The 27,978-nt window shown below is 45.0% G+C and overlaps 2 protein-coding genes across 6 annotated transcripts; one reads left to right on the forward strand and one right to left on the reverse strand.

Annotated features, from left to right (window-relative positions):
* The first annotated feature begins 309 nt into the window (after nt 1–309).
* MMP23B (matrix metallopeptidase 23B) lies at nt 310–10,632 on the forward strand. The gene is made up of 8 exons (XM_077788122.1): nt 310–635; nt 3,299–3,441; nt 5,676–5,815; nt 7,107–7,274; nt 8,361–8,525; nt 8,730–8,840; nt 9,656–9,782; nt 10,458–10,632. Exons 1-8 carry the CDS (start codon nt 471–473, stop codon nt 10,630–10,632), a joined length of 1,194 nt encoding a protein of 397 aa, XP_077644248.1. The 5' UTR covers nt 310–470.
* Nucleotides 10,363–27,886, reverse strand: LOC110470319 (cyclin-dependent kinase 11B). 5 transcript variants are annotated; one of them, XM_077788120.1, is made up of 20 exons: nt 27,825–27,886; nt 26,118–26,250; nt 25,001–25,116; nt 24,338–24,462; nt 23,709–23,847; nt 23,025–23,155; nt 21,775–21,897; nt 20,571–20,666; nt 20,335–20,466; nt 19,535–19,600; nt 18,879–19,048; nt 18,320–18,410; nt 17,985–18,106; nt 17,575–17,680; nt 16,953–17,074; nt 16,690–16,797; nt 15,838–15,954; nt 15,448–15,596; nt 14,191–14,380; nt 10,363–12,864 (listed from the first exon to the last, which is right to left on the reverse strand). In XM_077788120.1, exons 2-20 carry the CDS (start codon nt 26,226–26,228, stop codon nt 12,772–12,774), a joined length of 2,307 nt encoding a protein of 768 aa, XP_077644246.1. In that variant the 5' UTR covers nt 26,229–26,250; nt 27,825–27,886; the 3' UTR covers nt 10,363–12,771. The 5 variants fall into 5 exon arrangements, with proteins under 5 accessions (XP_077644246.1, XP_077644244.1, XP_077644245.1 ...); XM_077788118.1 differs by having other exon boundaries at nt 18,879–19,054; XM_077788119.1 differs by having other exon boundaries at nt 20,571–20,669.
* Between the last annotated feature and the right edge of the window lie 92 nt (nt 27,887–27,978).

Here is a 27,978-nt window from a genome sequence, read left to right on the forward strand (position 1 = left end):
GGGGGTGATGCTGCCCTCGTGGATTCCTTCTGCTGCCCTCTCCCCCGGCTTTTTTTGGGTTTTTGTTTTTCATTACATGAAGCTGACAACTGCAGATTTGTTGCTCACACAGTTAAAGAGAAGAGTTCATGTCCACCCCAGCTTGTTTCACTTTGCTGCTGTTCCTCGGCCAGCCCAAATTTCAGCTGCAGTAACACGATCCCACTTGGCAGAGCCTGAGAGAATCTTTGGCACATTGGAAAGAGGCTTAATGTAAAGTCTACTTTTTTTTTTTTTTTTCTTTTTTTTTTTAATTTTTTTTTTCCTTAGAGCTTTTTGAAACTCCCCTGCTTGTGCACAGCTCTGGCAGCAGCTGCAGGGCTGCTCACAAACGCTCCAAATGTGAGCTCAAGGATCACAAATGCGTTCTGTGCAGGGAATGTCTTGAGTGCCTGTCCCAAAAAATCCTCCAAAAACCCCTCAAGAACGACATGGATCGGGCAGAACAACTTTCTGCAGGCAGAAGGAAAAGCTGCCTGTCCCTGGAGCAGAAGAAGAGCAGTGCCTGGAGGACCACGGTGGGGTTTTTGTGTCTGTTCCCTGTGCTGGCTTTGCTGGCAGTTGTGGAATATCCAGCTGGAGTTCAGGAAATTCAGGTGAGGAGAAGGGATCTGGTGCTCCAATGCCTGGGAGGGGAGTGGGCTGTGAAACAGAGGTGAAGGTGTGCTCTGGTTAGAGGCTGGAATCTAAATTTCTAAATATCTAAATAGATCAATAATCTAAATGGATAAATATATCTATAGGTCTATATATAGATAGATCTAAATAGATAAGTAGATCTATAAACAAGTAGATCTAAACAGACCTAAACAGATAGGTCAAAATAGATCAAAATAGGTCTATAGATAAATATCTAAATGGATAAATGTCTAAATATCTAAATAGATCTCAGTAGATCTGTAGACAGATAGATCTAAGTATCTGTTATCTATATTTATCTGTTTAGATAAGTATCTAAACATAAATGTCTTAATGTTTAAATAGATAAATAGATCTCAATAGATCTATGGACAAACATCTAAATAGGTCTCAATAGATAAATATCTAGCTAGATAAAAGTCTAAATATCTAACTCGATAAAGTCTAAGATCTAAATAGACAAATAGATCTCAATGGATCTATACACAAATAGATTTGACTAGATAAATATCTAAATAGATAAATCTCTGAATCGCTCCTCTAAATAGATAAATAGCTATAAATAAATATATAAGTAACTCAAAATAGAACAGTGGAGCTATAGATGAAAAGATAAAAATATAAATATACATAATAAGCAATAAATATAGATAAAAAAGATCTAAATAGTTGAAGATCTGAAAGGGCAGCAAGCTGTGTTCAAGCTGGGCTGGGCTGGGCTGAGCTGAGCTGAGCTGGGCTGGGCTGGGCTGAGCTGGGCTGAGCTGAGTTGGGCTGGGCTGGGCTGAGCTGAGCTGGGCTGGGCTGAGCTGGGCTGGGCTGAGCTGAGCTGGGCTGGGCTGGGCTGGGCTGAGCTGGGCTGAGCTGGGCTGGGCTGGGCTGGGCTGGGCTGAGCTGGGCTGGGCTGGGCTGGGCTGGGCTGAGCTGGGCTGGGCTGAGCTGGGCTGGGCTGGGCTGAGCTGAGCTGGGCTGGGCTGGGCTGGGCTGGGCTGGGCTGGGCTGGGCTGGGCTGAGCTGGGCTGGGCTGAGCTGGGCTGGGCTGGGCTGAGCTGAGCTGGGCTGGGCTGGGCTGGGCTGAGCTGAGCTGGGCTGGGCTGGGCTGAGCTGGGCTGGGCTGAGCTGAGCTGGGCTGGGCTGGGCTGAGCTGAGCTGAGCTGAGCTGAGCTGGGCTGCAGTTTTCCTTGCAGGAGGAGAAGCCAGCAGGCTCCTCCTGGCTGGAATTGTCCTGTGCTGGTGCTCAGAGGGCTGGGAGAGCTCAGGGTTCCTCCTGTGCTGGAATTTAATTATAGTCATTAAATACAATCAGTAAGATATAATATATATTCTATATAATTAATTAACACATAATACAATAATTAATATTCTATAAGCTATAATATTATACTATAATATAATATATTATATAATACTCCTCCTGCCAGGAGGAGTTTGCAGCCATGGAAAGGGGTTTGTGCTCCCTCAGGCAGGAGCTGGAGCTGTCCCCTCGGGCTCTCGTCTGCCCTGGTGGCACCAGGGATGTGGGATTTGGCTCTCGGGCCATCCTTTCTTCCATCAGGAAACTGCAGACAGCTCCTGCTGCCTCTGGAATGTGCTGAGAGGCCGGGCAAGGCTCTTCTGTACCAGGCCCTGGCTCTTGGCCAGTGCCTTGGTGCCCAATTTTCAGCGTCTTAGCCCCAAAAAAGGGGAGACAGAGCTGGAAAATTTCCCCAAAACCCACGCTGGGTCCCATTCATTTACCTCCAGCTTCTAAAAGGCTTTTCCAGCTGGAGCCAGAGGTGTCCCACAGAATTCCGTGTCTTTTGCTGTTCCATGCTTTAAAGGCATTCCAGGCTTTCCAGGGCTCCTGTTTGCTTTGAGGACATTTCAGAGCTCCCTGCACAAAGAGTTGCCTGTTTTAGTCATTTCTCCAGACTGACATCTGCGGAGGGACAGCGAAGAGAGGAGGAAATGAGAACTTTCCAGGCAGAGCTGCAGCACTTGCTGTGGCCAGGAGCCTCCTGAGGGCTCATTCCTGCTCTCCAAGAAGCAGAGGGGCTGGTTTGGGATGTTTTGGGATGATTCAGGGCTGGTCTCATCTCTTGGATACCCCTCGAGCAGAGGCAGAGGTGCTCTCCAGCCCCCAGGTGTCCTGCTCCATGCAGGTTTTTATTTGCACTCTGATGCCTCCCTAGAACAGAGGCTTTAAGAGAATAATGTGGGGATTTATTAAAGGCCTTCAATAGGTGCACCTTGGGCAGTGAAAAACCTCTGAGGCTTTTCAGAAACCTCTGGGTTTCCAGCCCAGCGTGGGTGATGGCCACGAGTTTTCCACAAAATTAAAAGTCTGGTCCATTTACATCTAAGGGTTAATCCTCCAATTACAACTTCAGGTGATGAAGTCATTTACCCTGGTTCTTCCCCCACAATTTAATTTTATTTGTACTTTTTGGGGCCTGAGGCTGCGGGGTGTCTTTGGATCTCAGGCCTAGAGGAGTGGTTTTATCTGACAAAAAGTGAAAACATTTCATTATAGACTTCAGAGTTACACACTAATGCAGTACAGCACTGGAGATATATAGGCTAAATGAATATAAAAGTTAAATATAAAGGGTAAAATCTTAGGGCATCGGGTGTCCTGGAGCGTGTCCCCTCTGCTCCCAGCTCGTGTTTTGTTTTTAAGGAAGAAGTGCCAGGCTCGGCTCGGCCCGGCCCCGCGGCGCGCAGCCGGCGCTACACCATCACCCCGGGCCGCCTCAAGTGGGACCACTTCAACCTCACCTACAAGTAAGGCTGGAACCAGCCCCAAAAGTGACCCTGGGGCCTGGATTCTCCTGCTGGATGCACTGGCTTTGGATCATGCCCCTTTTCTGGAGTGCTAAAGCCACTCCAAAACGGGGATGTTTTGAGAAATACCTCTCGCTGGAGTGAAACTGTTCAGGGCACAGTCAGGGCTCCCCACAACAATTAATCCTGATTGAGGATTAATTCTGTTTGTCCTGGTTTAAGAGTTCTGTACGAACCTCAGTCAGCACTGAGGGAAATCACAGGGTAACCACTGGTAAATTTAAATTTACCCTTTCTGATTTTCACTGTTGAAAGGTGATCTCAGGATTTCTGTGATGTCAGGGCTCTTGGTGAGGCAGAATAATCCCCTCTTAGAGGGAATAGTTGAGCACTTGAGTCAAGCCCTAAACTTTTGAATATTGTTCCAGAAGCCAAGGGGAGGATTCCCAAATTTTTGAAGCCATCCATTAAAAAGTAATGCAAGAATTTTTCAAAGCTGAGCTCTCCCTTGGCCCTCCCTTCAGCAAAACTGAGTTTGCTGATGTTGTGCTGCATAGTGAGGGATTTTAGCAATCTCTCTCCCTTTCTCTTTGGGAAAAGGCTACTGAGGAATCAGCAATAAAAAGCCCTTGCTGAGAGTCCTGTGCTGAGGGAAGGCTCTGCTCCTTCCCTGGCTGCTCACCCCAACCAGGCTCAGCCTCCCGAGAGCCTTCAGCGCCCAGGTTTGCCCTCGTGAACAGCTTGGCTTGATACAAAACCTTCTGCTCCCTTTAGGATGTGCTGGGACCAGGGGAGGACATAATCAGCATAGCTAAAAAACATCCTGAGGGGATAGAGAATATGCCCAGCTTGTCCCAGTTGCTCCACTTGAGGCAATTCCCTGAGTGCAGATCTTCCTGTGGGACGAGGTAAGTTCCTGGGAGCCACCTGTGCATTTCCATGGCCCAAACAGGGCTTCTGCCAGCCCACACCAGGAGTTTCCCCAGTTTGCCCTGGGGCCTAAGCAAAAACCTCTTTAGAGTCTCTCTCCTAAGTGATTAGGATTTTTTTCCAAAGGAAATAACCTCTTTACCCGTAGATTTTTTTTCCCCTGTAATTTTTTTTCCAAGGAAAGGACTTGTTTTCCTATCAAACCTTTCATATTGCTTGGAATTCTTTTTTGAAAAGTTCTGCCTGAGAGTATTCCACAGCAGTGTGTGCACATCCTTTGGAGCACAAGGGTCAGGAACAAGAATTCCCTGCTGCTGGAATGCAGATCTTCCTTCTTCTAGCAACATTGATTTTATCCTGATCTAGCCCAGTCTACTGTTCAGTTTTCCAGGAGAACTTGTGCTGGAGAGGAGGAACTAAAGCTGTAGCTGTGACTGTAAAGAATATCAGGAGGGAACTGACCCCTCTGGGGGTTGTTAAATATTGTTAGCACCCAGCTCAAGCTACCTCTGATTCAAACTTCTTGCAGTGGGTGCTTGAAACACCAGAGAAATGGATTGAAGACCTTTGAGAGCCTGCAGCTGTTTGAGGAACTGATGCCTTGAGAAGGTTGAACTAGAACAGAAACCAGAGTTAAAGAATAAAGTAGAGATTTATTAAAAGGATCTCCTCAATGGATCCACCTTGGCTGTCAGATCTTACTACAATATATCTTTCATAATTCTATTTCTCTAAAATATCTAATCTGAAAACCATCTTTTAAAACTTATTTCTAATTCCATCTCTCTCTTAACAATATCTATCTTATTCCGTAAAATTTCTAAATCAACATTTCTTATCTCAAAATTTACATACAAATACAAACTATGTAGACCTTTTATCAAACTTTAAAAATTCTCTGCAAATCCATTTCCCACACTTGGGCAACACAAGAGCCCAGCCAGGGCTGCACCCAAGATGAACCAAAATGGGCCCAAAAAATGGATGATTGGTCACAAAATGATCAGTTCTGCTCCACTGGCACCTTGGAGTTCATTGTCCCATTCCAGCTCCAGCCCAGGCAGTCCCATCCTGCTTGTTTTCCTCTCTCCAGCCCACGCTGTTGGTGCTCCTGGGCTGAGATTTGGATCATTTGTCCTTGGTGCCCAGCTGGAGCAGGAATTGTTTTGTCTCTGCTCTGTGCAGAGAGCTCAGCATCCCCTCGTGGGAAGCTCAGAGCCACACACTAAAGCAGCAGAGAATGTGAAAAATAGAAAAGCTAGAAGCTGATGGCTCAGAAGGACATTTCCTGTGTGTCCCTGCAGGATCCTGTCCTTCCCCAGGAACCTCCTGAGCGCCAGGGACACGCGCCGGGGGCTGGCGGCCGCGTTCCGCATGTGGAGCGAGGTGTCCCCGTTCAGCTTCAGGGAGGTCCCGCGGCACCTCCCCAGCGACCTCAAAATCGGTGAGTGCCCCCCGCAGGATCCTGCACTAAGGAGCTGTGGGAATTCCAGCAATTCCAGAGCGTAGTGCAGGATCTGGGAGGCAGGAGAGCCCTCCTGTGCTGTGCAGACTCATGGGGGCCTCTTGGATAAGGTCTTTGCCTGCCTTTTGCCAGGCAAAGAAAAACTGCTTTTTTCTGCTCAAGGAAATGTTAAATGTCACAATTAACATTCCCTGTGAAGCTGGGAAGCTTCAGGCATTTGCCAATAATGAACCCTCAAATTCTGCTGCTGGGATGGGATCCCAGAGGTGGGGAAAGCCATGGGAGAATAAGAATCCACAGGTGGGGAAAACCACAGAATAAGAGTAAGAATCCACAGGTGGGGAAAACCACAGGAGAGTAAGAGTAAGAATTCACAGTTGGGGAAAGCCATGGGAGAGTAAGAGTAAGAATTCACAGTTGGGGAAAGCCATGGGAGAATAAGACTAAGAATTCACAGGTGGGGAAAACCACAGGAGAATAAGAATCCAGATTCTTACTTCACAGCTGGAGAAAGTGAATGTTGGGAGGTGGAGTGACACAGCCAGGGTCACGACACAGAGCAGGTGAGGGATTCTGGTTGTCAGTGGGTTCGATCTCCCTTTTGCTGATCCCTTTGGAGCAGTCCCTACTCCATCCTTTCCCTCCATGGCTGTTCCTGAATTTCCTGGGGCCCAGAACAGTTCAGTGCCGAGGTGTTTTCTGCTCAAGCTTAGATGTCAATTCTTCCTGGGATTTCTGAGTGTGAAGCACAGATTCCTGATGCCAGTGGCCAGCCAGCAGATTCACCCTCATTCCACACCATGTTCCCCTCGTGATGAGGCTCCCAGGGGTCTGTCCTGTCACCTGTGGGAGCTCCAGGTGCCTTTCCAGGGATTCAGGATTCACTGTGATCCTGCTGCAGCTCTGACTCCAAGGCATCTGCTTATTTATGTTCAAAATAGCCATTTTTGGAACAATCCAGGCGTTATCAGTTCTGTCCAGCTTCTCTCTCAAAAAGATAATTTCCACCTGGTGTTGCAAGAGGAGCTCAGCATTCCCTGCTGGAAAACAAATTAATTGGTGTCCTGTGGGAGCAGCTCTACATGCAGGGTCAGCATGTGGCTGAGTGTTGCCATCAGTGCTGACAATTGCTTTGCATTTATCTTTCCTTTTGTGGCCCTGGAAGCTGAAAAATACCTGGGATCCCATCAGAGACCTTCCCAGTGACCCAGGGCTTTCCTGGGCAGGCTGATCCTGCTGGATAACCCTCAAGCTGCTGCTTTTTCCACAGGTTTCTACTCCATCAACCACACGGACTGCCTGGAGTCTCTGACCCACCACTGCTTCGATGGCACCACAGGGGAACTGGCCCATGCCTTCTTCCCACCCCATGGAGAAATCCACTTTGATGACCACGAGTACTGGATCCTGGGCAACACCAGGTTCAGCTGGAAGAAAGGTTAATAACACAGGGAGCACGTGGAATGCTTGGGATTTAGATTTTAGTCTGGGATTTGCCTGATCTGGGAAAGTGACAATAGAAACAGTTGGGCTTCTATCGTGGGCTTGGAAGTCGTTGTTCCTCTGCCCTGAGCCAGAACTGTGTGGTGGCAGGGCCACTTCTTGCTGGAATTACTGGAATTAGTGAAATTACTGGATAGTTTAGACACATCCTTCAGATAAAATCCATGAGCTGCATGCTGCCAAGAGGCTTGAGTTTGACTCCAGGCTGTGGAGGGCAAACAAGAGCCTCTTTCAGACTGGAATCTTCCCAACCCCATTTCTTCAGCTCAGAGCTGTGGGAGCAAAGGGAGCAGGAGGATGAGGAGGGTCAGTGTTGCACTGAGTCAAGCACTGCTGGTCCAGAGCAGCTCTCCTGGAGCTTGGCACTGCTCTGGGTCCTGCTGCTGGGAATTAGAAGCATGTGGAAATAATTGGCTGGATTTGGGCCCAAGCAGCTGCAGAGATGAACCTGGGGCAGTGTTGCCTGTTCTAGTGCCGAAATTGATGCCTTGTGGAGGCTGCCCTAGAACAGAGACTAGACAGAGTTAAATAAGGCAGGGATTAATTAAAAGGATCTCCCTCAATGGATCCACCTTGGGCATGGCCAGGGCTGCACCCAAGATGAACCAAAATGGACCCAAAATGCACGAGCGCTCACGGGGTCTCTCACTTTTACAAGTTCTGCTCCGTTTGCACCTTGGAGTTCATTGTCCCATTCCAGCTCCAGCCCAGGCAGTCCCATCCTGCTTGTTTTTCTCTCTCCAGCCCACGGTGTTGGTGCTGCTGGGCTGAGATTTGGATCATTTGTCCTTGCTGCCCAGCTGGAGCAGGAATTGTTTTGTCTCTGCTCTGTGCAGAGAGCTCAGCATCCCCTCGTGTGAAGCTCAGAGCCACACACTAAAGCAGCTCAGAATGTGAAAAATAGAAAAGCTAAACCTGAGGCATCAGAATCTTTCCTCTGGCGTTCACTAGGAAGAGCTGTGACAAAGCAGAGCTGTCCAGCAGTGCACAGCACAACTCCAGCTGGTTTCCTTCTCCCCAGGGGTGTGGCTGACAGATCTGGTCCATGTGGCAGCCCACGAGATCGGACACGCCCTGGGCCTCATGCACTCGCTGAACCCCAACGCCCTCATGCACATCAACGCCACCCTGACGGGCAAGAAAAGCATTTCCCAGGATGAGGTGTGGGGAATCCACAGGCTCTACGGTGAGAGAGGGGCTCAGTCCCAGCAGGGCCGTGCCTCCAGTGGCAGCTGGACGCTCCGGAGCCATCGTGGTGTCCCACCCACCTCGTGCTCCTGCTTTACAGCATTCCCCATCCCAGCTGCACGTTGTTCCTTCTGACATTCCACCTCAATTTGGTTGTTCGGTCTCCCCCAGCCCTCTAACTCCTCATGTCCTCCTGTTGCAGGCTGTAAGGACAGGTTATTTATGTGCCCATTGTGGGCCAAGAAAGGTTTCTGTGAGAAGCGCAGGAAGCTGATGAAGAAGCACTGCCCGTCCACCTGTGACTTCTGCTATGGTATCCAGGGGCTTTGCTGGGATTTGGGCTGGGGGCTGCAGAGGGAGGAGGTAAAAGGGAGGCTGGGATAGGCAGGATCCTCATTTCACACCAGGGATCAGTGACACAACTGATCCAGCTCCAAGCAGCACAACAGAGTTGGTGTTTTCTATCTCTGAGTCCAGATCCAGGCCTGGAACAAGGAATAATTCCACATTTACGGAGTGGGACATTAAACTGTCCTGCTCCTCTCTGGTTTAGCTGAGCCAGGGAACAGCAAGGCAGAGAGAGGGGCTGCAGAGCAGCTCCTGAGACAGGGATGGGGCAGAAAGAAGACAAAAACATCTCCAGCACAGCTGGACTGGAGCTGCTCCCCAGAACAGGATAGAAAGGTGATTAAACACAGGATATTAATCACCTTCTCCAGCCTCAGCTTATGGATCCAGGTAAGGAACTAAGGCAGGACAAGTTGCTGCAGCTGTGGAATTGAGTTCAGATAAAAACTGCTGTCCTTAGGAGATCCTGGCTAACCAGTGCCTCTTTCTGCAGCACAGAGGGTTGTTTTTTTTGGGTCATGTTAATGAAAGATGCAATTAGATAATTACAAACCCAGACATTCCATGGCTTTTCACATCTTCTTCCATAGCTGCAAAAGGGACACGTTGAATTTTATCACACCACAAAATTTTTATCCTTGCACATCAATCATGTTACTTGTCTGTCCAAGAATTGCTCAGGAAGGGGAAGCACTTCTAAATGAATATTTTTAAATGTGAAAGGGTTTTGGGGTGGCTAAAGCTCCTTAACAGCTGCCATTTCCTCCTCTGCCTGGACAGAATTCCCATTTCCAACGGTGCCCCCCACTCTGCCCCCACCAAGGACCAAAACCAAGACGGTTTCTGAGGGCAGGAACGTCACCTTCCGCTGCGGGCAGAAGATCATCCACAAAAAAGGCAAAGTCTAGTAAGTGCTCTGTCCTTACCCAGGCCCTGGGAAACTTCACATGCCAAAATCCATAAGGAGCAATGACAAAAACAGGCTAAAGAAGAATGGAGTTTATAATCTGGAGCTCAAAAAGGATAAATCCAATTTTATATTTTATATATAGCACAAAGCTAATTCCTACTCTCAAGTTGAACTCCCTGTCTTGAATATTTACATTCTTTATATTCTGCAAAATATTCATTAAATTTTTCTAGTTTTATTTTCTGTACGATATTTCTATGTTTATAATTCTATTTTAAAATAATTTTATATTTCATACTTTTATTTTTAAATATTAATATTTACATTATTTATATTCTGAAAAAACCCCATAAATTTAAATTTACCCTTTCAGGTTTTGATTAGTTGGTTGCTAGTGAAGTTACTAAAGTACTGAACAGGTTCTGGATGTATCTAAAGTTTAAGTTGGCTCAAATCCATGACTTGGTTTAGACTTGAGGACCCAAATTCCCATCAACTTTCAGAGATTGAAACTCAAAAATTCCTCATGATTATACGTTGATTATCCACCTGAAATAAAGAGTACAACTCAACTGTGTTTTGGTAAAGTCTGTGCTCTACACTTATTCAGCAAAATTTATTAGTTGAAATAACTAATATTGAGTTTAACTTGCACTCTTTTTCTTCTGACAGCTGGTATAAAGATAAGGAACTTCTGGAATATTCCTATCCAGGTTATTTAGCCCTAAATGAAGACCACATGAGCATCATTGCAAATGCAATTAATGAAGGAACTTACACTTGCATAGTGAAGAAAAAAGAAAGGATCCTGACTACTTACTCCTGGAGAATCAGACTGAAGCACTGACCCAGCCCTGGATTCAGTTCCTGCTCCTTCTGTTTCCAGTTTTTTCTTTGGCATTTTAGATTTAATTTCCAGTAGTGCAACTGAATTCTCCAGCAGCTGCTTCGGTACCTTGGGCAAAAGAGATTCTGGGACTGGTTACTGGAATGTCAAACTCTTCCAGATTTGTTTTAAAGATAAAGAATTTATCAACTATTTGCTGTACAGAGAATTAAAAACCTTTTTTTTTTTGTAAGAAAAGTGTCAGATGGAGCTGTGTGGGGCACTGCTGCAAACCAGGAGCAGACTCTGCCCCAGCCCCTGGGACAGTGGGATGGCAGGAAGAGAACAAGTCCAACACTCCCTGAGTGTTTTCCTGCTATTTTTTACATCCTGCTGCACTGCAAATAGAAGAAACGACAATGCTAAGCCTTAACATTGCTTTTCTTTCACTTGTCAGGAAGATGAGGATCACACAAATCCTGTTTTGCTCCTCATTGTCCATTCCAACATGTTCAGTTCAAGGAGCCACAGAACAGATCTTCCCCTCAAGTGGTTTCCTGTGGTTTGAGAGTTTTCTTCTTATCCCAAGAGGAATTTATTGCTCAGAGCTGGTCCTTGAGGAGTCTGAGCTGCTCAAAGTTGGTTCCTTGAGGGGTCTGAGCTGCCCAGGGTTTGGTCCTTGAAGGGTCTGAGCTGCTCAGTTTGGTCCTTGAGGGGTCTGAGCTGCTCAGTTTGGTAATTAAGGGATCTGCATTGCTCAGTTTGGTAATTAAGGGGTCTGAGCTCTCAGTTTGTTAATTAAGAGGTCTGAGCTCTCAGTCTGGTCCTTGAGGGGTCTGAGCCTTGGGTCCTGTGGGAGATGAGGTGATTTCCTCCCCCAGGATGAGGTGAAAGTGCCACATCCAGCTGGAGAGGAGCTCAGGAGAGGCTGGCAAAGCTGGGAAGGGAACAATTCCATGTCACAGCCAAACTGTGCAGTGGGGTCATGCTTCAATCCTGCACAGCTTCCCTGCACTCCTGCTTTTCACTGGGCTCCTGGGGAAGCTTCTGGAACCAGGAATGTTCAGCTGTTTCTCCTTCAGGCCTGAGGGGAACAGGGAGTTTTGTCTTCCTGCACAGGAAAACAACCAGACAGCTTTCCCAACTCACCACAATGCAGCACATCCACATTCCAGCCTTTCCCTGGGAAAACTCTCCAAAACGGACTGAAACTGATAAAATGTTTAGGATTGGAGTTAATCCCTTACTGGCCTGGTGCCCAGCTGTGGTTGCAGGAAAATGTGGTGGTTTCCAGATCTCCCTGTTCCCAAAACAAAGTGACAGCTTCACAAATCAGGAGGTCCAGAGGATGAGATTCCAACATGATTCCTCCTCTCCTCTTTCCCCAGAAAGGACTGGAATGTGGCCTTGCACAACCACTAAAGCTGAATTCTTCTCTGGATGGAAAAAGGGCATATATTTAAAAAAAAAAAAAAACTTTCACAAGAAATAAAGTTTCAAGTCTCCATATTAAATCTTTTTGATTTATAAAACAACAGAGTAATTTTGCACCACTGTAAATACATTTACAGAACAAAAAAAGAAAAAAAAAAAATCTGGTCAGGGAGTATCAAACCCAGCCCAGCTCTCTCTAAGGTAACAGGATACAAATCTCAGAATTGTCATTTTTCTTTTTGCCCTAAATATATTCAGACACAAACAATTTGCTTACTTTAAATAAAAAATAAACTCTCTTTACTGTCACCAACATCCCACTTTGCTGCATGTGAAGCAATGAAATCCTTCACACTATTAAACAATTGAAATTGTATTTTAATTCTACAAATTTACAAGGAAAACAAAACAAAACAAACTCAACAAAAAAACACCCCTAAAAACAAACCAGAAACTGTTCCAGGACTGTTATTTCAAGTTGTCCTTTGTCACAGTTTGTGATGATCCTGGGGTTTTCAGGTAACTCCAGTCCTCTAATGGAATGCAGCAGATAAACTCCACATTGATTTATAAAACAAGAGCCTTGGAATCTGTGATAATATTTGAGTTTTTTTCACAGGGAAAAACATCTGGTGCCCCTGACAGAGAACAGAACTGGGGCACTCAAATCCACTCACATGAATGGTGCTTTTTGGGCTTTTTTTTCCTTCCTTTTTCATGTTGAGTTCAAAACTTGAGACTGAAGCCAGGTCCCGCAGCAGATGCTCCTTGATTTGTGGTGGTCAGATGGAAACCTGTGTCCTTCAGGTCATCATCACCCTGTGAAAACCAAGCACAGGGCACTGATCAGGGGCTGGGCAGCTGCATTCACCCATCCAAAAATCTAAACAACAAAAATAAATCGTCTCAAGATGAGAAATAAATGTTTGATTTAGTGGCATCACAGTTAAGGTTGATGCTGGGTTATTCATAATCCTTAAATATTGCTATTTCAAAATGTGCCATTGCTAAAAGCCATTTGAATGCTCCTAGTTCCTGTACGCACTTTTGACTGAGAAAGATAAAAAATCTGGTATAAATAAGTGTAAACTTCACTCATTGAGCATCTAATCCAACACACATCCTCCATGGCAGTGTTTACACTCAAAAAAAAAAAAAAAAAAATCAAGGCTAAATAAACTTTTTGTATTATGTAAACTGTAAATTGGGCACAATACAGTACAGTGCCATTTCAGCCATGCTGAGCCATGGAACTGGGAATAAGAATTTTCTGGAATTAGGGGCCTAACATGCCATACTTATGGGGTCAGCACAATTCCCATGGATAGACAGCACAGATATCCCCACAGAGAGAATCCAGCCTGATCTTTTAGGAATTCTCCAAGACTGGTAAAAGGCATCTATTTCGATCCCCAAGATCTGTATCACTCACCAGACTGTGGATTTATTTCAAAACCAAATTTAACAGCTTAGTTGAAGGTGTAAAACAATGAATATTTTCAAAGGAGAAACTGCTCTGCACTGGGATAAACCAGACATTTCTTTCTGATTGTGCCTTGAGATGATCCTGGCAGCAGAACAGTAACTGGCACTGACTTTGGGAAGGAAAGCTGGACTTTCCCTGGTCTTTGGGAAGCAAAGTTGGACTCTCCTTTGGCTTTGGGGAGAAAAGCTGGACTTTTCCTGCCAGCCCAGGTGAATCTCAGGATCCTGGGATAAGTCCAGCCCCAGATGAGGCCCTGGGGCTGTGCCACACCCACCAGTACTGACTTTGGGAAGGAAAACAGGACTGTCTCTGGGCTTTGGGAAGGAAAACAGGACTATCTCTGGGCTTTGGGAAGGAAAGCTGGACTGCCCCAGGGCAGGCTCTGGAGCTGTGCCACACTCACCAGTATTACCTTTGGGAAGGAAAACAGGACTGCCCCAGGCCAGGCTCTGCCCCGTGCCACACTCACCAGCAGTGACTTTGGAAGGAAAGCTGGACTCTCCCTCCCTCAGGATCCCAAGCAAAGCCCAGCCCAGGGCAGGCTCTGCCCCGTGCCACACTCACCAGCAGTGACTTTGGAAGGAAAGCTGGACTCTCCCTCCCTCAGGATCCCAAGCAAAGCCCAGCCCAGGGCAGGCTCTGCCCCAGGCCACACTCACCAGCTGGCTGTAGCCCAGCCCTCCCTCGGGGGGCCGGGGGCTGGTGCCCCTCTTGACCCTCTGCTGCTCACTCTTGGCTGGCCAGGTGGGGAACATGGAGGGGTCGATGGGCAGGGGGGTCTCTCGGAAGTACTCGTGCTTCAGCCCGTCCTCCGCCGTGATCCGCCGCGCCGGGTAGTACGTCAGGAAGCTGCCAAGGGGAAAAAGGGAGATTTCAGCCCCCCAAAATTGTCAGTTGCTCAGCAATGAGGTTGAGGGTTTTGTGATGCTCAACACTGGGTATTGGGGATGATTCTGTTACTGCTGTTGGGTGTAATTCTATTAATTTGGTGTAATTCTATTAGCTGGGTGTAATTCTGTGAGTGGGTATTGGGTATAATTCTATTCCTTTGGTATCATTTTATTACTGGGTATTGGGTATAATTCTATTAATTTGGTACATTTTATTACTGGACATTGGGTTTTAATTTAGTGTAATTTTATTCCTGGACATTTGGTATAATTCTATTACTTTGCTATAATTTCATTACTGGACATTTGGTATAATTCATTACTTTGGTATGATTTTATTTCTGCACATTGGGTATACTTATATTAATTTGGTATAATTTTATTACTGGGTATTGGGTATAACTCAATTACTTTGGTATAATTTTGTTACTGCACATTTGGTATAATTCATAGGGTATAATTCTATTAATTTGCTTTAATTTAATTGCTAGTATTGGATATAATTTTATTACTGGGTATTAGGTATAAATCTATGACTGGGTATTGGATATAATTCTGTTAATTGGGTATTATGTACAATTCTATTAATTTTGTATATTCTGTGACTGGGTATTAGGTGCAATTCTATTAATTTGGTATAATTCTGTTAATGATTACTGCCACATCATCCAACAGCTGATTTTTAGGGCAGCCTCCTCCATGAACCTGTAATTTATGGGACAGCAGATGGAACTACACATCCAAACAGCTTCTGCAGGGATCTGCTCCCATAGTTATAAATCACTGGATACTCAGACCCTTGGATAGACAGATAAAAGCTCCAAAGGGATCCAGGGTAATTCCATTAGAATATTTTACAATTTTTCCTATTTCAAGAGAGATTTTAGACATTCTATTAATGCACCAGGTACTCCTGTAACACAGTTTTACTGCACAGCCTGGGCTTGATTTTATAAACCTTTTACAACACAGAAAATTGTCTTCCTGCCCACAGATTCCCAGGGATCCCCTGGAATTGGCACCCACTTGTTCATCAGGTCAAAGCCCTGGTCAGAGAGCAGAGCCCCGAATCTCTTGCGCAGGTTGTTGTAGGGATATTCTGTGAAGGTCATTTTCTTCACTGCTGGCAGCTCGTTGTAACCAGGCCAGATCTTTTCACTGGGAGTACCCAGATCCTGTAAATTAAAATATCTCTTTAATAAACTCAGAGTGCAATCCTTTATTTATTCATTAGGAGTTGGGAAGTATCCAGAGAAAACAAACACAACAAATTGTGGTCTCAGCCTATTCAAAGTGTGGCAAAGCAGATTAAATAACTTTTTATTGAGGCTGAATCTCTGTTAAGGAACAACAAGCACTACTCCAATGCTCCTGTTTCTAAAACCAGTCAAAATCCCAAAATATTAAAAAAATTACCTTAAAAACTTTGTTAATCTGGTCGATTTCTGACTTCCCTGGAAACAGTGGCTTCTGCGTCAGCAGCTCCCCAAAAATACACCCCACTGACCACATGTCTATGGCTGTGGAATATTCCTGGAAAGAAGGGAAATAAAGTTACACCTCAGAAAAATCAAGAAGATATTTTCACCAACTTATTTGGAGGGATGTTGTGGTTTCTGGACGTTTATTTGGGTTTTTTTGAGCACAACACACACAACCAGTCCCATATCCAAGGGCCAGCTCTCAACTGTAATTATTTCAGATTTCTAATTACTGTGAATTATGAGCAATACCAATGTACACAAATCTTGCAGGATGAAAGGTGGAAGTCTCCACGCTGACGTCTCTCTTTTCCACTCACAAACAAAGCAGCACAGCTGATAAATCAGTATTTTTTTTGGCAGGGCTCTTGCCACTGCAGCCCTATAGAACCCTGATTTCACCCAAATTCCAGTTACTAGCAGGAAACATTCTAGAATAGTGCCAGTGCCTTGTTCTGCTCTCAGATGTCACAGGTTTTAGACTAATTTAAAAAGGCATTTAAAATCCAGCTGACATAGGTGACATTTTGCCACAATCCATGAGGAGTTCATCAGCACTGACCACGTCAGCACTCCAAGGGACAAACTCCATCTGTCACCCATCCAACCCTGTGTTTGGGGAGGATGGAAGGGTTTTAGATGTCATTAGGAGGAATAATACTGAATATTCAGGATTTTCAGCTATGAATCAGTATAAAGACCCAAGCATGCTCACACTTTTAATCATGATTTGTAAAATACAGTCAGGCTGCAGTCACTGCTCCAGCAGCCAGAAGGAGGAACTCACCTTTGCTCCAAGCAACAGCTCTGGAGCTCTGTACCACAGGGTCACAACCACAGGGGTGTAGGGCTTCAGGGGAGACCCATATTCCCTGGCTAATCCAAAATCTCCAACCTGAAAGGAAAATAAGCAACATTTCCAGCACTGCTCATTCATCATCAATGCCACGATGGCCACTGCACAGAATTTTTGGCACAGCTGTAACTCTGTAATTCTGCAGCACAGAATTTGTCCTGATTTCCTCCATTTTTTTTTTTCCTAATTCTTACTTTTAAAATGCCTGAATGACTGAGCAGCAGGTTGGAAGTTTTCAAGTCTCTGTGAAGAATCCAGTTGTCGTGAAGGTGTTTGACCCCTCGTAGTAACTGAATCATTAAAGTCTTCACTTCCCCTGGAATGATAAGAAATGCATTGAAGAAAATAAATCTACCTTTAATTTGTGGTTTGCTTGTTTGGAGAACAGGGAAAGGGGCAGGAAGGAGTGGCAAGTTAAAAGCACAGTATAGCCTGCACCATAAAAATGTGTCACAGAACAGCAAAATTAATTTGGGTAGCTGGAATTCATCCAAATTATGCTCAGAAATTATTGTCTCTCATAGGAAGCAGCCAAAATGAAAGCCCAGTGTTTTCTAGTTCAGCACAGGGGAAACACTCCCAGCTCCACCCCAAACACACAAACTGTATTCATCACCAGCTATCACCACGATGATCAGCCAACACCTTAATTTGGGTCAGGTTTTACAGAACAAACAGAAAAAGGCAGGAAGTCTCAGTTCCAAGGAACACAGGACATTCCAAAGCAACACATGGCACTGCCCAAAGCCAGCAGGGCCATTTGTGTTGGCCACTTTTCCAGCTCTGAGAATTCCAGGGCACTGCGGCAAGCAGTACCTGGCAGGAAAGGCTGTTTCATTGTTTCCATCAGGCTCTTGAGGTCGTGCTCCACATAGTTCATCACAATATAGATTTTATCCATGTTACTGCCCACAACGATCTCCTGCAACACAGAACCAGATGAGTAAAATCTACAAATGGTGTTTCAAAAGCATCCAAAATCAGTTTTAGAAATGTACTGGCAAGAGGATGGAGGCTGCCATTGGTAAAATCATTAGAAAATGTATTTTTTCTATGAAAAACCAGCTCATTTTTCGTAAAACATCAGATTGTGCAGACAGTGATGCCTATACAGCCTTATGAGCAGCACACAACTGTTCACAGAAGGAAGATATTTTTGTATTTAAAAGCCAAGTGGAGTATCTCAACAACAGAAGTACTTCAGACATAGAAGACTGCAGCCTTACTCTGACAGTGACAATATTCAGGTGCTGCGCTTTCAGAATTGTATTTATTTCTCTCAGAGAAGTAATGGGAAAACCTTCCTTCTCCTTTTCCATTTTCAGTCGCTTCAGAGCCACTATTTCATCTGCAAAGGATGAAAACATCACACAGTTAATAATTCACATTAACAGGTGTTCTCTCACTGATTTAATATTTAATTATCTGTGCTGTTTTGCCTTGAAAACAAACAGCTTGCTGGTGAAGAAAATATTTTAAATTTTGTTCATTACTGAAAAATGCAGAATGATAATCTGCAGCCCTAGATACCCTGAAGGAAGTGGAAGGCACTGATACCCACCAGTCTTTTTGTCCTTTGCCCTGTACACCACGCCATAGGTTCCTTCTTCAATCCTGTTCAAACACTGGAATTCCTCCACGCTGCGACATCCCTGAAAAAACACCGGGACAACATTTACTCCTCCAGCACCTGGGGGAAGGCTTTGCTTTTTCAAAACTTCAGCAACTTCACAGTTAAAATTTACCAGAAGAATTCAGCTATAAACCATATGAGAAAGGTACCTCTGGGGTTTTTCATAGAATTTCTAAAGGAATCTTGGACAGAGCCTGTGTTCCAGGAGATTAACTAAATTATTCCATTCACTTTTGCACAGAATAATCTGAACCACAAAGGCAAAGGCAGCAACTCAGCACCTTTCACATAATTAATTAGTAAAAATCTAATTTTTATTAGTATTTCTACACTTTGCTGTTGGCTAGATAAAAAATAACCAGTTTCTGTTTATGAACACAGAAGGATCTATGTTCACAAGGATCTACTTTCAGACAGCAATACCAAGATAACAGATCTCAATGATATAATTACATTCTTATCTACATTTAAGAGGGTGATCTCCTACCTGGAGGGCAGGAAGATACTTGGGAAGCTCCTGTTTCAGCTCGATGGGGGAGGAAGCTGGAGAATCAGGAATGTATTCCCCTTCTGTCATGGCATTGGAATGAGGGGATCCCTCCCCGACCTCCTCCTCCTCCACCTCACTCCCTGCAGAATCCCGGTCAAACCTCGACTCTGGAACTTTAAAAGTCAGAATCAGTCGTGGAAAGAGGAATTAAACTCATCTTTAGGCAAAGAAAGGTGCTGACATTGAGCACTGCATGGGAGAGGATGGTGGAGAAGCCAAATTTCTCCTCTTGGCAAAGGTGATGCTTTCAAGAATCCACCTACAGTTTCCAGTGTTAACGCAGCAGGTCAGAAAAATAAATCTTTACACCAGAATGAAAGAGAAAACTGACCCAGGATGTCTCATCCTCATTCTGGGTCTCATTCTCTGATTTTGAGAGGACAGGACAAAAGAACACAAAATGAAAGAGAAGGAAACATCAGCCAATTAGACCGATTCCCTCTAAGCATAAAGCTTGGAGCAGATTTCAAAGAATTTTTGAGTTTGACATGAGAATAGCATTTTAATCTTTTAAGGATCTGTAGAAATAGATTTATTTAGCTGCAAAAACTCAGGCAAACACTTCTTTAAAACATTCAATATTTGCATTGTACCAACTGGGATGTGGTTTCCATTCTCCCGTTCCTCCTCTTCACTCATTTCCTCTTCGCTCACCTCCTCTGCAAAACAGAACCAAGTTTTATTAGAAAAAATCCACATTTCTGCAGCTCCTTGGAAGACAAATCCCTGATGAAATCCTCTCCTATCTCACCAGGCTTCTGCACTGTCAGTGACCAAGAACTTCTGTTTCACCCAGACAGCAAATGCTTCCAACAGGGAACACAACTCTTATCAATTCTCTGGGAATTGGGATGTGGGCAGGTAAATAAATTATGAATATTTTCTTATTAACTGTTATTGATTTTGAAGAAAAATACCCAGCCATCAGAGCCTGCTCTTGTGTCTTTTCTTTACTAATTAATGACAAGAACAGCTGCACTCAGACTTCTTTACTAAACTTTGTGTTATTACATGTATTCATTCAGAAAGAAGTTATATAATTTGCAACAGAAAGTAATTCAAAATTACAAAGACATTTGGATTTCACCACACCCCAAAGAAGTGCAAACTGTGCTCTGCAGAGTATCTGATGTGTTACAGAACCAGTTAGGGAGACAAAAATGGCTTTTAGGTTTCTGATCTGGCTTCTTAGATGAAGAGTTGGTATTCAATCTACACAAAGGGATAGAATAGGACTTGTACTTGGTTTTTTTTTCTTTTTAGTTATCTTAACCTGTGAGGTCTCAGCCTAGCCTAGACTAAGAGAAAAGGAAAATATGCAAATAAAACAACACAGGATGAGGAAAGAAAGAAAATCACACACCCCTGCAGCCCTGCTTGGTGATATCCTCACCTGCTGATTGCTCAGACACTTCCTCAGAATTGCTCCCTGTCTCCTCCTCCTCCTCCTCCTCTTCCTCTCCCTCTTCCTCAGAGCCTTCACTGCTGGACTCTTCCTCCTCCTCTTCTGAGCCTGATCCAGATTCTGTCCAGGAATAATCAGGCACTTAACACTTGCAGTGTTTGCTCAGCAGAGAAATTAATGACATCTGCACAATTAATTACAGGTCCTAAACTGCATTCAATCACCTGAGGAAGACTCTGCTGAGCTGGTTTTTCTCTCACTGTCGCTGATGTCTTGCAAGTCTGACAGAGGATCCCTCTCTTCTGGTTTCTCTTCTTTTACTGCTGAAACCACAAAAAATTAAAAACACAGTGCTAATTGAGTATCACTTCCAAGCCCCTGAATTCCCAGTTAACTGCTTCACTTTCTGCTGGCATTAAATCAGTGCTGAATATTCAGTATTGGAATTTCAGAGCACTAAAATAAAAAAAAAAAAATAATCATTTTACACTCTGCTCAATGACAAACAGCTTTTCTGAATTACAGTGGTGCAGGATCAACAGCCAAAAATATGGAATATTGACCTGATTTTTTTTATGTGTTCCTAAGGTCTTCTAAGATGAATTAAAACAGGGGGGAAAAGGGAAAAAAAGGACCATGGTGACAAGAATCACCAGGACAGGGTTCCTATGCTCTGGTTACTCTCAGTGCTCACTGCATGAAAAATCCCTGCTGGTTGATGAGGCAGGAGTCCCAGGCTTGCTGCCTGCCTCCACCTGGAATTCCAGCGGATTCCATCCTGCTCATAGTGGCTACACTTCTTTTGACAGGTGCACACGTTAGCAAGGCAGACACAGAGCTTTCCTCCTTCAAACAAAGGCATTTTTATGTCACTTGTGCAAGTTCTCTACCCCCAGAACCTTCAGGGGGGATCATTTTCTGGCTTGGAAAACAAAATCCACCATCTAAGCAGAGCTCTGCCTTCAGAATGCAATTTCTTCTTCAAGCTGCCAGAATCAGTGATGCTTACATTGATCCCTGTGAGGTCACTTTTTAGGGTAGTTTAGCTCCTAACCCCAAATCCAACTGGAGCTGGAGTAACCAATCCCTTTTTAACCTGCAAGGCAATTCAACTGCAGGATTTTAAAAATTCAGTCAGCTGCTTCTTTCACCACTGAACCGGGGAACTCATTTTGCAACTTTTCCAATTGCTACTCCTACCCCTAAATCCATTCCATTTATCACTTGCGCATCTCCTGCAAAACCAGCACTGCTTTAGAAAAGAGATATTCCTGAAGATTCCAGAGTTGCACCGCTGGGGCTGAGCTGGACAAGACTTTAACTGAGCACCTGGGATGTTTGTTTGAGACTAAAAATTAATTGAATTTGATTTTTACCCCAGCCCAGCTCCTGCTGCCCCCCAAGACAGTGTAGAGTGGCAGATGCTACCTGGTTTCCTGCTCTCTCCTTGCTCAAGCTTGTCTCTCTGCTGGCGCAAAGGGCTGCGACTCCAGGGTCTCATTTTTACTTTGTCTCCATATTCTTCCCTCACTGTTCTATGGTGTGCAGAAACTAGGGAAAACAAAACCACAAAAAATTGTTACAGCTGCCTAATTAGAGTTGTCCTGTCTGCCACAGACACCTGATTTGAATGATTTTTATTTTTTTTTAACAGAGTAACGGGGAAGAGTGGGAGAGGAACCTACTTAAATCTGGGAGAATGAAGGGCTTTGATTTATCTCAAATAAAATAAGGATTTGTACTGCTTAGAGAAAGCTGCTGCCACATTTAAAAAGAGAAGCAAGCTACCCTGTATGTTACACAGTAAATACCCTTATTCTACAGCATTAATGCCAGAGAAAGAAGTGGAAAATATGTAAAAGAATAAAACCAGCTGAGGTTTAGAAGGAGCTGACGGAACATTCAGAGCAATAAAACCAATTAAATGAAAGGTTACACAGGTTGAGCACTATCAGCATAAAGCCAAGCACAAAAAGGAGCTGTTTGGTATGAGCTGAGCAAGAAAGAGAAAGCAAAAAATATGCTATTCTTGAATAATCCTTTTCACCTGATCACAGGAATGGGCTCTGATTTTTACCTCTGAAAGCTGGGACAGAGATCCTTGAACCAAAAATTATCTGAGCTGAGGCTGCAAACACCCAACACAAGCTGTGCAAAGAGTTCAAGTGCAGAACTTAAACTGTTCAGGCACCAGATCCTCCCACCTGACTCCCACTACAGCATTTTCCATGCCTGGAGTACTTACATGACCTCTCCCTCTTTGCAATTTATTCCCCCAAATCCTTAAAACATTGTATTTTGAGGTTTCAACCTCTATCAAATTGAGTTAGATTCAGCCAAAGAGTTCAGAAGCACTGGAATTGTGCTGGGTGCACACAGTGGCACCTCCAGAAATCTTGTTTTTATAGGAAACCTCCCTGACAGGGAGAGGCGAAGACTCACTGACTGACCAACTTCTCAGGATATTTAAGGCACATAATATCATCCCATTGTTTTATCTCCCCATGTAAAACTTAAATTTCCTTTCCCTTCCATGTCAAAGGCTTCCCCGCTATAATTTTTTTAAAATTCTGGCACTGCTTTAATAAAAAGCACTTTCTATCCCTCCATTGCACCACTGTGCCAGCAGGTAGGAAAGTGATAGTAAATATGAAGAAGATTTATACAGAGGGAGTCACCTTCTCTCCTGGCTTCCCTCTCCTTCCTCCTCTCCTCAGCTCTCCTCTCTCGCTCCTTTTGCTCCCTCTGTTCCTTCTGCTGCTCCCGGATTTTTCTTTCCCTTTCTCTCTCCAGTTGCTCCAGACGATCTCTGAAAAATAATTTTTGTTTGTTACAAATTCAACTCATGAAGAGAAAGAAAACTGGTTTGCAGCAAAACCACAGGACTCAACTTCCTTATCAACACCCCCAGTTGTGCATCAGTCAGAAAGGGGTGGAGTTTTTCAGCTGATCCTTTAAAAAACAGGTTTAAAAGATCCAGACCAGGAGTCCTCCACCCTATCAGGATTTAAACAGAAATTAAGCCAGTCCAGTTAATTAATCCCCAGATAATCCAGATAATTAATCCCCTGTGCAAATCTGGCTTGTACTTATTTTTTTTAGGTTGGAAAAAACCTCTAACACCATCCAATCTTTTCATTACAGTGAACCACTGGCAGTGACTTCACCTGGAATATCCATGGTAATAAAGCACTTAAAAATAATTAAAGCAAAGAACACATTCCCCATCAGACAACACATTTCCAGGAACACAGACAAGTTTTCACTGTGGATATTTTTTTTTTTGGTCATTTCACACCAAGAAATGCCCAGAGGAGGCAGCTGCTGATGTCCTTCCCCAGGGGAGGGAGGGATGGATGTACCTCTCCCTCCTGGAATGCTCCCTTGCCATCTCTCTCCGTTTCTGTCTCTCCCATTCACGCCGGGCTTTATCCTGCTCTTCTCTATGTCTCTTCCTACGCTCATGCTCCCGTTCTTTCTCTTTCACTCTGGCATGCTTCCCTTGAACAAACAGAAATCAATTTCCAAGTGTTACTGCTCAAAATAACCACCAGAAGCAAAACTTAGGGGGTGAAACTGATGGGAACTATTGCCGTGACCTCTGTTGTTTTCTTAAAGGGAAAATCCTGTTCTGAAAGGAAGTTGGCGAGCCCAAAGTCTGTAAGATTTTGCATGAATACTTGTATTAAAGTAAAAAGTGGTTTTAATTGAGAGGAAGACAATGGGAATGTCTCTAAGAAGGAAATTTTTAGACTCTTATCAGGCTTCAAGGAGTAAAAGTGACCCCAGTGTCCCTGTCCCAAAGTGGTTTCTGTCCTCTCAACCATGTTCACACCCCTGCCATTCCCCTAAGGGCTCTAAACACAGCCAAAGAAATAAAAACAGTTTAAATTCCTCTGTCTTATCCACCTGCTGTGTTTCTATCAGTCTGAGTTATTGTTATTTACTCTATTCCCAGAAAGCAGAAAGTTCCAAGAGTGGCAAGAAGCACCTTCTGCAGAGTGACTCCTGTGCCTGCGTTTTTCTTTCCTCTTCTCATCTTTCCTGTGATGGGTTTTTTCTTTCCGGGACATTTGCTGGGGTGGTTTGATAGCCAAGGAATCATCTTCTTCTCCCCTGAAAGGCAAGACAGAAATAAACTCAGGGAGTTGAATAAATTCAGGAGTAAACTCAGGGAGGTGACAGGGGAAATCAGATTTCCTTGTTTGGAAAAGATGCCCATTTTATATTGTAAAAATATGTAAAAGAATAAAACCAGCTGAGGTTTAGAAGGAGCTGACAGAACATTCAGAGCAATAAATCCAATTAAATGAAAGGTTAACACAGATTGAGCACTATCAGTATAAAGCCAAGCACAAAAAGGAGCTGTTTAGTATGAGCTGAGCAAGAAAGAGAAAGCAAAAAGTATTTGTTCTGCTGTTCTTGAATAATCTTTTCCACCTGATATTTATATTGAGTTTCCACAATAAATCCAAACTGGAGCACAACACTGTTAAATCTTAACCAGCGCTTCAAAAAGTTACCCTGGAGTGTTCTATAAAAAGGATTTCCACTTCTGCACACTAAAAAACTTTGATTTTCCCTTCAGATAGTTGAGACCCTTTCCTCAGGATGCTGAAAGGTTAATTTTTTCTTTTTATTTCCTCACTCTTACCTGTCTTCCATGGAGTCTTCCCTCCTGTAAGGTGAGTTCCTGATGGTGATTTCCATGCGATGGTCTCTCAGCTCCCCCTCCTCAAGAGAATCCCTCTTGGAATCCCTGTCATCTGACTGAGGGAAGCACAGCAGAGAGGAAAACCCATTTATGTGTACTGCTCAAAATGAAAATAATTCAATGTTACTGACATCTTCCACTGCTGGCTCAAGGACTGGTCATCCCTGTCAAATTCTCTGATTTATGACAGCAGTGCTTTATTAGAGCTGCATTAATTGGACATAATTAGGCAAAATTAAGCACTGAGGAGGAGTGCAGTAACTATTGTGTGTTTTTTTTCTCCAATAATTATTTTGTACACAGCTGTAAAAAACCAAACAGCATGATAAAAGTGATTCCAAACCCATTATTTTAACCCATTCTTCTATAAAACCTTTAAAAGTTGCTCCTTGAACTGCAAGCCCCAGATGATTATTTTATTTATTTTTATTTTAATAAATATTTGTATATTTTTATTTATATCAAATTAATTTGTTCAAACATTATTGTATATAACTATATATAATTATCTAAATTTAAATTATTAACTACATTAATTTCTCTTTTCTAACCAATAACTAAATAATAATAATTCTGACCAATAACCAAACAACAAGATAAAAGTGATTCCAAACCCATGATTTTAACCCATTCTTCTATAAAATCTTTAAAAGTTGTTCCTTGAACTGCAAGCCCCAACTTTATCTGTTTATTTATATACATATATTTCTATCTTTAAATTTATTTAAAATTAATCTATTTAATTTAAACATTCATTATTGTACATAATTATATATAATTATCTAAATTTAAATTATTAACTACATTAATTTCTCTTTTCTGAACCAATAACTATAACAAAGCACAGCATATAATGCAAGACCAGTGAAATCTTCACAAAGCATCATATGTTTGTTAAACTTTGGAATTGGAGACCACACAGAAAAAACTTCAGCTGACAGAGCATGAGAAAATCAGGAAAATCACCAGAAAATCAGGCACAGCACCCCATTAAAATGAAGCTTTTTATTAACAAAGGAAATAATTCCATTAAAATGAGTCCCAAAGGGCAGCTTACATTTTTCATACGTTTGATCTCTGCCTTCTCCTCTTGCTCCTTCCTTCGTTTCTTCTCCTGGAGAATCTCATCTAAAGTCTTCACTTTCCAAGAATCCTTTTCATCACCCATTTGAGTTAAAAAAAACCACCCTCTGTAAAAGAATGAGACGTTGACAAACCCCACAAATAAACAGAGAGAAATCAAAAGAAATCTATTTTGCACCCATTTTTTTCAGCGCAAACACTTCATGTCCTATTTTTGAGTAAAGCCATGCTGGAGTTGATTTATGGTGGACCAAAAATGTTTGTTTTAAACCCAAAGGCAAGATCCTGCTAAGAACTCAGGGAGCTGCTGCAGGGCACAAAAATCAATTTATGGCCAAGGTTTGGTGCCACAGATTTAACAACGAGCTGAGGCCTCGGGGAGGAAACAAAGCTTGGGGGAAAAAAGGACACGAGGAATGTGAAATTTATGGGATATCAGGCAGAATTGCTAAGATAAGGAAGAAAATAATGCAGATTTCAGCTGTCACTGAGGAAAAGGTAATTCCAGCACGACTGGCGTCCCCTCAGCCCCTCAGTGTCCCTTCAGCAGCGCTGGTGTGCACTCAGCAGCCCGCTGTCCCCACAGAACCCCCGCTGTCCCCTCAGAATCCCCGGTGTCCCCTGAGTGGCCCGGGTATCCCCTCAAAGCCCCGCTGTCCCATCTCTGTCCCCTCAGAGCCCCGCTGTCTGCTCACTGTCCCCTCACAGCCCCGCCGTCCCCTCGCTGTCCCCTCAGAGCCCCGCCGTCCCCTCGCTGTCCCCTCACAGCCCCGCCGTCCCCTCGCTGTCCCCTCAGAGCCCCGCCGTCCCCTCGCTGTCCCCTCAGAGCCCCGCTGTCCCCTCAGAGCCCCCCGCTGTCCCCTCGCTGTCCCCTCAGAGCCCCACTGTCCCCTCACTGTCCCCTCACAGCCCCGCCGTCCCCTCGCTGTCCCCTCAGAGCCCCGCTGTCCCCTCAGAGCCCCCCGCTGTCCCCTCGCTGTCCCCTCAGAGCCCCACTGTCCCCTCGCTGTCCCCTCACAGCCCCGCCGTCCCCTCGCTGTCCCCTCAGAGCCCCGCTGTCCCCTCAGAGCCCCCCGCTGTCCCCTCGCTGTCCCCTCAGAGCCCCACTGTCCCCTCGCTGTCCCCTCACAGCCCCGCTGGCCCCTCGCTGTCCCCTCGGAGCCCCGCTGTCCCCTCACAGCCCCGCTGTCCCCTCACAGCCCCGCCGTCCCCTCACAGCCCCGCCGTCCCCTCGCTGTCCCCTCACAGCCCCGCTGGCCCCTCGCTGTCCCCTCACAGCCCCGCCGTCCCCTCGCTGTCCCCTCAGAGCCCCGCTGTCCCCTCAGAGCCCCGCTGCCCCCTCACAGCCCCGCCGTCCCCTCGCTGTCCCCTCACAGCCCCGCCGTCCCCTCGCTGTCCCCTCAGAGCACCGCTGTCCCCTCAGAGCCCCGCTGTCCCCTCGCTGTCCCCTCACAGCCCCGCTGGCCCCTCACAGCCCCGCTGGCCCCTCGCTGTCCCCTCACAGCCCCGCCGTCCCCTCGCTGTCCCCTCACAGCCCCGCTGTCCCCTCGCAGTCCCCTCAGAGCCCCGCTGTGCCCTCGCAGTCCCCTCAGAGCCCCGCCGTCCCCTCGCTGTCCCCTCGCTGTCCCCTCACAGCCCCGCTGTCCCCTCACAGCCCCGCCGTCCCCCCGGCCCCGCTCACCGCCGCCGGGGTCTGGGAGCAGCAGCGCGCGAGTCTCGCGTCACTTCCGGCCGCGCCGCGCGCCGCTGACGTCAGCGCCGCCTCACGGCGCCGTCATTAATGCAGGGCGTTAATGAGGCGTTAATTGAGCCGCTCCCCCCTCAGAACGGCCGAG

This window comes from Lonchura striata, chromosome 24 (assembly GCF_046129695.1).
Source record: "Lonchura striata isolate bLonStr1 chromosome 24, bLonStr1.mat, whole genome shotgun sequence".
NCBI lineage: Eukaryota > Metazoa > Chordata > Aves > Passeriformes > Estrildidae > Lonchura > Lonchura striata.